The sequence below is a fragment of the Pocillopora damicornis genome, chromosome 11, assembly GCF_964200805.1.
Source record: "Pocillopora damicornis chromosome 11, jaPocDami1.2, whole genome shotgun sequence".
NCBI lineage: Eukaryota > Metazoa > Cnidaria > Anthozoa > Scleractinia > Pocilloporidae > Pocillopora > Pocillopora damicornis.
Window position 1 is genome coordinate 14,223,611 of NC_142680.1, and position 14,496 is coordinate 14,238,106.

A 14,496-nucleotide genomic window follows, 5' to 3' on the forward strand; every position below is an offset into this window, starting at 1 on the left:
TATATTCCAGATAGGCATACGTTAGGGTCATGGAGGGATGAAATGAGGAGAGTTAAGAACTCGAATCCAATAAGCTATTTAATATAATAAGCTATGATGACGTTGGAATGAAAGGCATGCTTCGGATTACCGAGGCAATAGATATTAAGAGAGCTGTCGAGAAAGAACTCGACTGGTTTGCATCCACCTAACCTCGCCCACTTTCTGTGATAAGCCATCCTGCCACTAATTCTATCAAAAAGTTTCAAAATCTTATTTACGAAGAAAAATTTGATAAGCAGGTCGATGGTCTTCAAATGTCAGCCAATGAAATGGCGAATCTTTGTAGTGATCGGTGGATCTCATCTGATCATGTACATTGGTTGCTTGACGATCTAAATATTTCACAGAAAAAACTCTTTGTGTTCACATCAATCACGCGTTGGATGTAGAGGCGTTCGTGGCTCGCTCTCTTCCAGATGGCCGGTCAAAGCCAACGAGTTTGTTCTTTGCCCTTAATGTGGGTAAGGATTCAAGTGGCAATGTATTCATTGCAAGCGGATCCCGAAGTGGTTGTCACTGGACGATGTGCCATGTTGATCGGGAAAAAAAGAAAATAGTCTATAGCGACTCACTGGCTTGGAGCGTACCAGTCGACCTCTTGCCTAGATTAGAGCAATTCATCAAGCACATTTATGGAGAATGTTTATCCGACTACTCCGTTTTCGAGTGTCACACATCAAGTAACGTTTCCACTGAACGGGAGCACAAATGTGGATTCAGCTGTGCATCTCAATACCCCCTTCAGACATGCTCTGATATCTGCGGCGTTGTGGTGTTGATTATGGCTGTGTACGCCTGTACAGCCCGATCATTTTTTTCTCACATTACCACTTCAGGTCAATCGTAGGCGGTGTCACCTTCAAATGTCTTCATAAGTGCCCCAACGCGTTATGCAAAGTACTTGCGTAGAGTGATCATGGGATGGATCGGTGAGAAATCAATTAACCCTGAGCATGTGGTTCCATCTTCTTTTCTTCGCCCCGAACTTAGTCACGAGAGCCAGTCAGACTCCGATTCGGACTTGGACACTCGTAGAGTACCATCATCAAAAGGAGACATAGATGAGAGAGACAACACCGCAGAGAACAATGAGAAGGGACTTTGTATTCAAAGAAAAGCGGAAAGGGCAGGCAAAACTGAGAGCACTCAAAGCAGCAGTGAAGCAGAGGATAAAATCCTGGACAACAAACAGTTACAAAAGATCAATGATAACCATTACAAAAAAGTCAACAAAAGTAAAACAGAAATGACAAGGCCAGTCAAGAGAAATACCGTAATATTCCTGTTAAGAGAGTGGGTGGAGAGAAAGATGGAAAAAACAAGGGCGATCGTGACAGAGCAACTGACGACGATGGAGTCACTTGTGATGAGAAGAGAAACTGTGATGACAGCCCAAAGCATAGGCCAGGTAGTGGAGAGCAGCATAGAGGTGAACGAGGAACCGGGAAGTCTCATCAATGTCCTGAGTGTGAATATTCTTGTGTTAAACTATCAAACATGAAGAGACACATCAACCGAAAACATACTAGGGCTGTCGGGAAGAGAGCGTTCCAAAATGGGAAGTGTCTATGTCTTGAGTGTGGCCATCGATGTTTCAGGATTAAGGACCTAAGGAAACATTTGTCTACAGAACACGGCGTGATATTCAAGACAGAAATTTTGCAAATGCAAAATGCTAAGGATAAGGTTTACTCAGCCTCTTTTTTTAAAATTAAACATCTCTTATAACTTTCATATCTACTTATTTCTGACCATTAGACGAGTCCCAAATGACACATAATATATCTCTATTTTAGAATTCGAGACGTGGAAAGCGGACACTGAGGAGAAGGAAGGCTGCTCTTTTGTCATGGTGACAGATGCGTTATTACTTAAAGAAAGCGGTAACCCTAGAAAATGCAATAAGGGCAGTCTCAGCAGGCAATTAATGTGTCTCACTTTCAACCAGTAATTGTTAGTTAAATAATTGATTAATTAGTTAATTCATTCATTCACTCATTCACTTATTTGTTAACTTTTTATTTGCTTATTTATTTACTAATAAAGGTTCCAAGAAACAAAAAAACAGTGGGCTTAGGGTCGATTATTTCCAGTGCGACCGTTGAGGGAGTTACAGGCCACGCAGAACTGGAAAGAGAAGAGGAAAGTCTTAAGGTACTAGTTCAGGTCAACGAAAGAAATCTCTACTTTGTAGGCATGTCATCTCAAGATCTTTGTTTCAAACTAAGAGAAATCTCGAAATTACTTATTATAAATATCATTTTAATTTATTAAATGCTATAGGAGATATATATTTATCTGTCTTTCTGCGTATCTTTCGGTCATCTGTCTCTTTTTTTTTAAATATTGTTGCATCGTTACTTTATTGTACTAAATTTGCATAAACAATCGATCAGAAACGATTTTAATTCATTTTATTTTAATGATGGAATACTCTACATTTTTCTTTTCACAGGAACCTGCAAGATAGAGAGGAACTGTACTTCCACACTTAATGTATCTAATCTAGCGGATGGCAAAGTAAAAGTGGAGATCTGCTATACCCACTCTGGCCACACAAGAGACATGCAGCATACGTGGCTGCCAAAAGGAAAAAGGCAAGAGCTTGCAGCAAAATTCCAACAGGGGGTTCCAAGGGAGAAAATTCTTGACGACATCAGAGATAGTGAAACGGAGCTGGGGGCTAGAATGGGGAAAGTACCATAGAGAGGACGAAAAGATCCCTTAAGGCGAAATTGCTCAGAAGGATCAATGACGTTGAAGTCTGTGAAGATGAAGATGCGTTGCAACAGTTGGAGAAAAGTGTCAACTCCTCTTATAGTTTGTTCACTTTGATCAAGCAGCACAAGCATACGACAAGTACAATTTCAGCTGCTATACCTAAAGGGAGTGCACCTGCCAACAAAAAAATTGAGGTCCAGAAACGTTTCTATTCCACCAAACGAAAGACACAGAAGAGAAATATCAGGTTAGCAAAACCAACCAAGGAAGAGAAGATGGAGATGATTGGGAACTGGAGGAATAATGAGAAATAAGAGCAGAACAACAGAAAAGAACAACAGAAAAGTACCTGTAGACTTCACATCGGAAAACGATAGCGCACAAGGTATGTTATGCTTCATTATTTGAAAATCTTTTTTCCTTTGCATATAACACCAGTCTCACCTCACCACCTGTTGCCTCGCTTTCTAAGCCATCCTGAACAGCTTCTGTGGTACTTCCTGTAATTCGTTCCTCTCAACACGATGTGGCGTATTCTCGTGAAACAACGCGTAATCATAAAGCTGACTGAAATTCATCTCAGGTAAATTACGGAGATTACTCGCCCATCCAAGAGCTGAAATCCTTACCATAGTTACTTCGTATCTGAAGTCGCTCTGGTTTTGTTCTAGGTCCTGGACATCTGTAATAAGTTCTCGGTTTTCTCCACTACTCGATGGAAGGACGTGTCGCATCAGCAAAGCATAAACTTTCAACACTAAGTCGGCTCTAATTCAGCCCGTCGATTTTAAATTAGATTTTAGAATCTCCTTGAGATCTTTTGCTTCGAGTTTCTGGATGTCATCTAATGACGAAATTTTCATATTGTTGTGTTAAAGAACTATTTTGAAGGGAGAAATCGCATTGAAAAGTGCATTAGATCGTGGAATGTTAGCAGATCAGCTGTATGAAAGAACCGCCGGGTCCACCCTAGCCTCGTTATCGTGTGTACGCAGTTACTAATCCAATATGGCGCCGGGAACTATGAAAAGGTTTCTCGAATGTTGTGCGTGTCAAATATTCAACAATGACATCTCGTTTACATTTACATCTACATCTACTTTTATTACGTTGGTAAAATCTGTACAGAAATCACACCAACCAACTCGTGCGCAAAGTGAGAAGACTGTATGAAAGCATGAAATTATATTACGATCGATTTTCATCAAGAAATGGGCCAGGAATATTCCAAAGTAGTGCAAATAATCGTGAAAGCTGACCACGGAAAAGCGATTACGTAACGCTCGGTAAGTTGTACGATAACATGTTATCACATACCAGACGAAAAAAACTCTTTAGATTCTCAGTTTGCATTCTGCATTTTGTACTTACAGGTATTCGTGGCACCAATACAGTATATTTTTGGTTACAGTTATTTGCACAACACACAATCTACCACAAAATACCTGTGTGTGGGTTAATTCGACATTTTCGTTCTTTACCGCGTTAATACTCTTCTTTCCTTTTGTAAGAATGTATACATCACTTACAATGTTTCAAGTAATCCACCCACCCCCCAAAAAATAACTCTTGCATGCATAGCATGCCTATGTTTTTATTCGACGGCGACTTCAGAAGGTGTTTCACGTGTTCTTGCGTGCTACATTCAGGGGATAACGAGGGGGAATACTTGGGGTCGGTGGGAACAAATTCCACCAATAGTTTTACACCAGGAGCATTATTCATGGTTTCTGCAAGTTCAGGGAAAAGCCAGGGATATAAAAATTTCCTCAAGGTCAGGGAATATACATCTTTGAAAGAAGTCTGAGAAAATTTGAAGTACTTATCTTGCATTTTAATTGGACCCTTCATAATTATGTTACATTTACAAAAATTGAGAGACTCTAGCTGAATGCATGTTTAACAGTCAGCTTTGGTGATAATCACTTCTTTTTTCATATATATATATATATATATATATATATATATATATATATATATATATATATATATATTCAGTTTACAAAAATGAAAAAAAATTTGCCCAACTTGTTATATAATGATTGGCTATATATCAGTCTGCACGATGCACAATGATTGGTTGCTGTAGTATTAGGTACTGAACAAAACGATGAATATTACAGATTCGAGAGCTGATGTTATGCTACTCTTCTTAAGGAGATCCTCAAGGTCTCTGCAAGAAATAAGCATGCAATGTACTTGGCAGCCAGTTTGTTATGTAACACTGGGAGACACAATTATTGATCTTGATGGCAGGTACATTATGCTCTCCATGTTAAAAAGACTAAAACTTAGTAATGACTTATTCTCTTGAAGACACTATTAAATTTGAAAATCCTAAAAAAAGCCCCTACAATTTGAAAATCCTAAAAAATCCCCTACCATAGGAACGTTTTTTAGGATTTTAAAATTGTAGGGGCTGTAGAATTTTCAAATTGGATGTATCTTCAGTGCTCTTGCTTTCAGTGCTTCACATGATCACAACAGAGACATAGCTGGAAGAAATTGGGTAAAACTGACATGATTTTGTAACTGTAGGCCAAACAATGATACTCATCATGAGAAACCTCTAATCTCGAAAGTACCTCCTACATCAATCACTGTGCAACAGCTTGACAACTAATCTGCCGTGGGTGGTATGCAACATTGGTATGCAGAATCTTTTAGAATAATCTTGATACATGAAAATGAAAAGACGATAAGAAACATCCCCCCCCCCCCCATCCCTGACTTGGTATATTGAAGCATAGAAAAATCTGTAATAAGAAACATTCCCCCCAATCCTCACATGGTATCTTTAGTAACTAGCATGTATAGTGCAGAATTGTGTGCAGAATTGTGTCCAGAATACCTAGAACAAAACAAAAAGGAAATCAAAAAAAGCAATAAAGGAAACATTACAGTTTTATTTATATCATTACTAAAATCTGTCAGATAAAACAATATTCTGTACTCTATAAGTGAAATAATTGTAATACATCCACTGATGTGTAAAGTTATCAGCATCATGAGGTGTTTTTTTTTTACCAATACCAGTATAATTCACCAAATTTATCATCTGACTTCTGACTTTGTTGGTTGGATGGTTGCTAATATTCGAAGTAGGTATGTTTCCATCAGTACAAACTTCTCTTACCTGCTTTTTAATAGTTGTAAAATTTCTTTCAAAGAAAGAGAATGGTGCAAAGATGGTGCAAAGCTTTGTTTGATTCATTTGGCAAATTGACAAATTAATCGAAGAAAGCTTTGCACCATCATCCTCTCCATGAATAATGACTGTGAATTTGTCAGTGCCAGATTTTTCTGAACAAATTCTTCTACATTTCTGAATTCAAAGATCAAACAAAGATGATTAACCCACATTATAGTTATAAAGATTGTTAATACAAGATATAAAATCTTGCATTGCAGGAAACAAAAAATTTACCTCAATTTCAATGCATTTTGCATGATAGGGAATAATTGAATTGCATAAAACCATCATGTGAATACCTACACTGCACTTTCAACTGGATCCCAAATGTCAGGAGCAGAGTGTGCATTTAATTAACACCTTAAAAAGTTTTCTTTTGGATAACATAGTGATTAACATAGTTTAGTCATTAACATGGAATTAAAGAAACACTCTCACTTACAAGCAGAGTTTGTCAGCAAGTGTCTTTGATTTTGACCTTTGAAACAGTTTTGATAACAAAGTTACCTTCCCAGTGTTCAAAAGGAAAACATCATTGCCTGATTCATCACAGTGATCTGAATAAAGAAATATTTAAAACTCCTTTCAGAAAAGATTGTCATACCACTATCAAGACTTATTTTTTAAACTACACAAACCAAAAACTCAAACCCATGTGATTTCAATCACTCACCACTTTTTGTGAACACAGAGCTGACAACCCCATCTTACTTGTGAAGAATATGTTATATTTATCACAGGTAAGATGCGATTGTTCAAAAGCAATGCAATGTACTCCAACCTGTGAGTCTGCGTGGTTTGAAATTTTTTTGTTTGTTGGTATAAAAGAACCTTTAATCTATTGAATGTTCATATAATTATTCATTTATCGATTTTATCACCTGTCATCACCATCATCATAACCTGTCATCATCATCACCATCATCATCACCTGTCATCACCATCATCATCATCATCACCTGAGCCTAGTGGAAAGAATATTCTTTCCACTAGGCACAGGTGATGATGGGGACTGGGGAGGTTGATCAACAGGGGGGTCAGAACTTTCCTGAACAGGCACTATGAAGAGGTCAGATGGTTGACAATTTGAATGTTTATTGTTATTTTTAGTAGATAAGTAAACATTAACAAAAAATTCCTTGATTACTCCCCAGGATAGAACATCAATTAATGTTTACTTGTGGCAAGGTTTACACTGAGTCTACAAATGCATAATAATTGCAAATTACTCTTTCTTCAGCTTAACCCTATTTAAAATGTTACTTCTCCTTGAAATATTCACACATTATCTGGCTAACAGATAGTAAGAATACTCAAACTTATCTGGTAGAACTTTTTACTTTGATCTAACCAAATACTCATAACTAATTTACAAGGAAATGTGTAGCAGCTAGAAGGGAGAATTAACATTCAGATATTTAGGTTAAAGGGTTAAAACACTGGCAAATTTTACAAAAGTTAACTATCCTAAGTAAGTACAGATTGAGAGAGTATTCCAACAGGAATATTCAAAGGACTAACAGCAGCCCTTGGCAGAACTACTTACGATAGAACATACTCATTAAACAGCAGTAATTACCTTCTTGAGTGGGGGCATTGATTGCTGGGGAGGCCTCATATTTTTGAGTTGGAATTGGAGTTCCTTCTCCAGGCTGAAAGACTGCAGTAAGACAAAGAGTTAGTATGTAACTTTAAAATCTCACAGTTAACTTAGGTGCTTAGGCATCTCTTTAAAAAATTTCAAGAGAAATTTAACCAAATATTTTGTAAATATATAAAATAACAAAAACAATGTCAAAGAAAAATAAAGATGCAAAATAAAATTGAATTGAATGTGCCCAATTTAGCATTCATGAGACCATTATAGACACTACTGCGCACATTGTACATGTGATTAAACAACAAGTTAAAAAGCAAAGAAAATAAATATATAAGTATATGCTTTTCTTAATTGCACAGAAAATACATCAAAGAAGAACAAGCCAGAAAGTGCAGGAGAAGAGGGAGAAAAAAGTAACAAGTATGCATTTAATTTGTATAAGACATTCTACACTGCAAAATTGCACGTGCATCCCTATAAGAAACTGGCTGTTTTACATGGCTTGCCTGATTCTCAAGTGGTTCTTTTATTTTTGGGATTCAGTTAAGTAAACAGTAGCAGTGCAGGTTTACAGATACTAAGAAATCAGAACATGTTAATATCATAACCATTTTCTGTTCTTGAACCCTGAGTACATTGATATCAGTCAACATCTTATCGAACATGGTAACTGTACATGTTTTCTTAAATGAACATCAGATTTAATATTGCTTATCTGTTGTTTATAGATTGTCTGATCAGTGGGCAATTGTTATTAAAAAGCTCAATCACATCAGAAATTTGCTGGAAAATGGGCACCAACACATGCAACCTAGTTTTACACCACCGCCAACAAAAAAGGTGTTCAAAATATAAATATGCTTTTAAAGTGTAATTCTGGAATGGTTTTAGTTAAATGAGATTTCTCTGTATTGATCAAATTATGAAGGACTTTTTTTATGTTTGCTATTTTTTTGGCTTTGATATATTTTAAATAGCAAGATCAAATAGCATGCTAAATGATTAGATCTTTTGTTTGCATGACAATTATCCCAAGAATTTAAATGTCACATTTGTATTTCCCACAGGAAATTAATTACAGTTGTAGTTTTATTTCCATTGCAAAGAACAAAAATTATATAATATCATAACTGCTGCCCCTAGTTTGAGACAGATGACTAAATGCCAAATACAATGCAGCTTTGAAGTGATATGTTATTACCGTATTTTTTTTTTGTTTTTGTTTTTTTTTGCGGTTACAAGTGTCATACATTGTAATTGTTTGGTTCCAATACTTGGTCACAATATATAATTGCCTACCCTTGCTTTGACTTGATCACAACTTAAGATAAAACAGAGCATCAATGAGCTCGAGGTAGATATGGAAATTGTTGCTGGAGGAAGCCCTGCAGAAAGCCCTTTGAATGTGGCAACTTTGGTAAGATAACCATTTTAGAAAAGGAAATATTTTCAAATGCTTCTCCTTCCCCCTAGTTTCTCCTAGTGTTCACACATGTAGCCTTGAGCTAATGACTCAGTCAACAAACTCTCCCAAATTTCATGAATTATTACTTACTACAAAAATTTTAACCATAAATTGTTAATATCAATATATGTTTTTTTCTGGTATGTTAAGAACATTTGACAAGAACCAACTTTTGACATTCTTTTTCAGAGCTCATGGCCACAATTAATTAAGTTTGGGTTGATAAGTAAGTATTAGGGGAAATAAAATGGTGTACATATTCTTACCAAGTGTGAACACAAACCAAAATGTAAAGAAATTGGCTATTTTTGTCAAATCTTGACCCACATTATAGCTCATTTTTCCTGACTTGTGCTATCCAATTGAGAAAGCAAGGTTGAGTTTGGGATACTCGTGTTTCTCATAAACATCCCTGTTCCTTTCCCAGCTTGTTGTTTGACGCTCTCGATGATGAGGATGATGGTGCAAAACTCTGTTCGTTATAATGAAGAAAGCTTTGCACCATCATCCTCATCAAAGTCAAATGGTTGACAATTTGAATGTTTATTTTTATGTTTAGTAGATAAGTAAACATTCACAGAAAATTCCTTGATCACTCCCCATGATAGGACATCAACTAATGTTCACTCATGGCAAGGTTTATACTGAGTCTACAAATGCATAATAATTGCAAATTACTCTTTCTTCAGCTTAACCCTATTTAACATGTTACTTCTCCTTGTAATATTCACAAATTATCCAGCAAACAGATAGTAAGAATACTCAAACTTATTACCTGGATCTAGCCAAATACTCATAACTAATTTACAAGGAAATCAGTGTAGTAGCTTAAGTGGGGAGAATTAACATTCAGATATTTAAGTTAAAGGGTTAAAACACTGGCAAATTTACAAAAGTTAACTATCCTAAGTAAGTACAGATTGAGAGAATATTCTAACTGGAATATACAAAAGGCTAACCACAGCCTTTGGCTGAACTACTCGCAATAGAATATACTCATTAAACAGCAGTAATTACCTTCTTGACTGGGGGCATTGATTGCTGGGGAGGCCTCATATTTCTGACTTGGAATTGGAGTTCCTCCCTCAGGCTCACAGACTGCTGTAAGACTCTCACTTGGAGTCACTTCACTATAGGATGATGTCAAGATTCCACAAATTTAAAGATGATGCACTACCATTATCAAAATCTTTCTCTGACTGTTCAGTGCTGCTTGATACCCTTACAACAATGTCCCCCAAGCTTGATGCAGTTGCTTCTATTATGCTTCCAATGTAAAGGTCAAGCTTCTGTTCATCGATTTTCATTGACTCCCTAGGACTGGGAGTAGCATTCTTAGCTGAAAAACTGTGAAAGAGAAAAGTATAAATAAACTTCCTATTTGCTGTTATAATATTAATGATTGATTAAAAAAGGCATTTAAATTTTATGATTGATTCTTTTGATAAAAATTGTTCCTGAAGCACAGCATGCACTACACTTATTTGAAACCTCATTTGAAGCGTGCTGCTGCATACATAATTCTATATTTAAACTCAAGAACCTGGTACTTATTAGGCTCCTAGCTTTAAGGCAGCTAATACATCGAGTTCAAAATGAAAAAAAAATCAAATGTTTTTTCTACATATTAAAAAGGAGGAAAGTCACTCAAGAAGAGTTAAGTAGAAACTATTACTCTGGTCTTGATTCCTTTAGAGGTTCAAGTAGTTCATGTATGATATACACACTAAATCTTAATTCTTTAGAGTTCTGTCACAATATACAGACTGGAGCACCAAAAGCTGGTTAAAATCCTTATAGGTTCATGCATAGTAGACTTGAAGATATTTGATAACATGGTTTCAAAATAAGGAGAATCTAGTGCACTTTAGACAAGGTTAGCTATATGTATCATTAGTTTGGGTTGTTTGAATTGATTTCAAGTAACACTTTCAATATATTGCATGAGTAGGGATAATTTTTAGGTGCCCCTTTATTAGTGGGGAAAGGGGGGGTTGCTATTCCTCCTCTGCTAGACGTCATTTGACATGTGATCAAAGTCATCATCATCATCATCATTTTTTCTCCACTGTTCTAGCATCCAGATTGTGTAAACAATTTCGCCCAATTGGAAATGTTGCAAAATAAGCTCAAAAGTGAGTCATTGCAATATCTAAATAATCCAAATGCGCTCCTTCTTCAAAAAGGTAGATTGTTACATTTCTGTGACAATGAGACCCTCACCATGTAAATTAAGTGTCAAGCAATTCGACAAAGAAATGGCCGCCATACTGAAGTAGACGTTTAAAGAAAATGAGCGAGCAGCTGAAGATTGCTTTCCTCTCTATAGATCACTTAGATTTTTCCTTCACGTTTTTGGACAGAGATACTCTATCCAATACTTTCTAATATTCTCGTTCTTTAACGTCTGCCAGACGATTGATTGTGCCTCGTTAGAAAAGTTCGCCATGTTTTAGCCTTTAATTTATTCCTTGCCCCTCCCCTGTAAAGACAGTGATCTGACTCGTAACCAAGGTCCACGCCGTGCCCTGCCACTTTTCTTGAGAAGCTTCCTTTCAAGCATTAAGCAAAGGGTAGCGATCATCCCCAAAAATTGGAAAAGTTATTTAAAACAAAAAGAATGACGAATGAGATTAGCAATTCAGAAAAACGAAACCTCGCTAGTAAACAAGTCTTTCTCCAACCCGTAAGCACGCGCAAAAATACCGTACTATTGCACGAGTAGGAAAAAACTTTCTTGTTCTGAAATTCCATCTTACAATATTTTCCATAGTACTATGTTGTCTTGAAAATATTCGGTTTTGATCCTATCCCTTGTTTGCACTTACCTGGTATCCTTTCTGTAGTGTATTCCGAATAAAAGGCCCGGAACACAGTAACTAGATCAAGATGGCGGAAGAACTATTTTTAATCTGAACAGAAAACCTCGTGTACAATACCAAATAAGGAAAACCGGTCCCGTGACACTAACTTCTACGTAGAACAGGGAAACCAAAATTAGGAAAAATCTAACAATTTCCTCCCTTTTAAGACTCAATAGTACACTAATGAAAAGAAAGAATAAAACAAAATCCAAGAAACAAATTTCAAAGTATCTTAGATAACATGTTGGTACTGTGGCCACAGAAAGAAACACCACAGTTCCCTCTAGCCGCAAACATAGTCCTTCAACTTAGGAGGTGGTTTAACCAAACGACCGGCACGGGTGGTAATCGATTCAGGTTTCGGATCTAGTTGATGACCTTGTGGTTCTGGAGGGGAAAACTCCCCAATAGGCGTCACAGCCAAAGGTGGTGCATCCTTCCACTCAGTCTCCGTAGCTACAGGCGGTGTGTCATGTTCGACCCCCTCCGGAACAGCACAATCATTCATCGTTTCCGCGTCAGGTGGGCAAAGGTTGCTATCCCGTAGCTGCTCGACATGACGTTTCCAGGTTTGGTCGTTTACCTTGACTTTGTACAGGACTGGACCCGTTTGTTCAATGACGGTGCCACGCACCCATTTTGGACCTCTGCGGTAGTTGCGGACCCATACGTTCTGGTTTTGGTCAAAAGACTTTAAAGTGCGGTCATTGGGCTGGAGCAACTTCTTGTTAACATTTCTTGAAACATCCGGCTTAATCAGGTCCAACCTTGTCTTAACATTCCGACCCAGGAGAAGCTGTGCAGGGCTAAGCTCAGTAGTGGCGTGTGGCGCTGATCGATAAGCTAACAGGAACCTATCAAGCTTGTGTTGCAGGGTTCTACTGGACTTATCAGCCTTAACTCCTTTCTTGAAACTCTGTACTAATCTTTCCGCCTGACCATTGGTTGATGGATGGTAAGGTGCACCAGTGACATGCTTTATACCGTTCGCAGTTGTAAATTTCCTAAAGGTTTCAGACGTGAACTGTGGACCATTATCTGACACCATCTGGTCAGGGAGTCCCATGCGGGCAAACAGAGAGCGCAGCGTGCTAACGGTTTCTTCAGCAGTGGTGATCTCCATTACGAAAATCTCCGGCCATTTGCTGTGGGCATCGATCACTACCATGAGCATCTTTCCCTCGACTGGTCCGGCAAAGTCAATATGCAGTCTTTGCCAGGGAAGGGAAGGGTACTCCCATCGATGCAGGGGTGCACGGGCTGGATTATTTGCCAACTCTTGACATCCCTCACAGTTTCGGACGGCCCCTTCTATGTCCTTGTCAATGTTTGGCCACCAAACAAAACCCCGGGACAAACCCTTCATCTTGACCATACCAATGTGACCCTCGTGAAGCGTTTCTAAAACTCTCTCTCTCAGTTTGGCTGGGACGACTACTCTACTACCCCACATTAGAACTCCATGATGAATCGTGATTTCGTTACCGCGATGGGCATAGTGGATGAGGTCTGGGTGAAGTTCGGTCCCTTGCCATCCTGACTGCACAAGCTCCAGAACACGGGAAAGTACTGGATCCCTACGGGTCTGCATTCTCAAGTCGTGCTCGGTAACGGGGAGGGCCTCGACAACGGTGGTATGGAATATTTCAACTTCATCGGGCTTGTCAGCGGGCGCTGATGGTTGAGGGAGGCGAGATAAACCATCACAATTGGCATGTTGCTTGGTACCTCGGAACTCGATATTGTATGAAAAAGCTCCTAGGAAGAGACACCAACGTTGAATCCTCGCTGCTGCTGTGACTGGCACAGCCTTCCCGGGGTCCATTATGTACTTCAAAGGCTGATGGTCGGTGACCAAGGTGAAGTGGCGACCCTCCAGGTACATTTGGAACTTCTTCACACCCCAGACCAAAGATAATGCTTCTTTCTCGATTTGTGAGAACTTCTTCTCTGTTTCGGACAGGGACCGGGACGCATAAGCGATAGGACGCTCTACTCCTTCAGCAGTACGGTGTGACAAGACCGCTCCGAGACCATACGAGGAGCTGTCTGTGGCAAGAACTAGTGGTGAGTCAGGGTCATAGCGCATCAGAACCCTATCCTGTAGCAACATTTCTTTCACCACAAGAAAACTAGTTTGTTCCGCAGCTCCCCACAACCACGTCACATCTTTCTGTAACAGCCGATGAAGTGGAGCAAGATGAGTGGCCAGATCGGGCAAGAATTTGGCGTAATACTGGACCATGCCAAGAAAAGCACGCAGTTGAGTAACATCCTGAGGTTTCGGCATCTCAGTGATAGCCTTTACTTTCTTTGGGGATTGGTGCAGTCCTTCTGCAGAGATGACGTGTCCTAGGTACTCCACAAAACTTCTAAGGAATTTACACTTTTCTCGGTTGGCTTTCAAACCATACTCTTCCAACCTCTTCAATACTGCGCCTAACCGCTCCAGGTGTTCCTCTATGGTATGGCCGGTTATAATGATATCATCCAGGTAACAGAAGACCCCTAGTAGTCCTTGCAGGATCTGATCCATAGCTCGCTGCCAGATGGCTGGCGCCGAAGATACACCATAAGGAAGGCGCTGGTACTGGAACAAACCACGGGTTGT

At 38.7% G+C, this 14,496-nt stretch overlaps 2 protein-coding genes across 3 annotated transcripts; one reads left to right on the forward strand and one right to left on the reverse strand.

Moving 5' to 3' along the window:
• The first annotated feature begins 114 nt into the window (after positions 1 to 114).
• On the forward strand, positions 115 to 4,358 carry LOC149037685 (uncharacterized). Its single transcript, XM_089187121.1, has 3 exons — positions 115 to 2,196; positions 2,498 to 3,148; positions 3,435 to 4,358. Exon 1 carries the CDS (start codon positions 959 to 961, stop codon positions 1,541 to 1,543), a length of 585 nt encoding a protein of 194 aa, XP_089043247.1. The 5' UTR covers positions 115 to 958; the 3' UTR covers positions 1,544 to 2,196; positions 2,498 to 3,148; positions 3,435 to 4,358.
• Positions 4,359 to 4,509: 151 nt separating this feature from the next.
• On the reverse strand, positions 4,510 to 11,479 carry LOC149037686 (uncharacterized). 2 transcript variants are annotated; one of them, XM_089187122.1, is made up of 5 exons: positions 11,245 to 11,479; positions 10,039 to 10,368; positions 7,536 to 7,616; positions 6,838 to 7,015; positions 4,510 to 6,513 (listed from the first exon to the last, which is right to left on the reverse strand). In XM_089187122.1, the coding sequence occupies exons 2-4, from the start codon at positions 10,075 to 10,077 to the stop codon at positions 6,884 to 6,886; spliced, it is 252 nt and encodes an 83-aa protein (XP_089043248.1). In that variant the 5' UTR covers positions 10,078 to 10,368; positions 11,245 to 11,479; the 3' UTR covers positions 4,510 to 6,513; positions 6,838 to 6,883. The 2 variants fall into 2 exon arrangements, with proteins under 2 accessions (XP_089043248.1, XP_089043249.1); XM_089187123.1 differs by lacking the exons at positions 7,536 to 7,616; positions 10,039 to 10,368; positions 11,245 to 11,479 and having other exon boundaries at positions 4,510 to 5,614; positions 6,399 to 6,513; positions 6,838 to 6,845.
• Between the last annotated feature and the right edge of the window lie 3,017 nt (positions 11,480 to 14,496).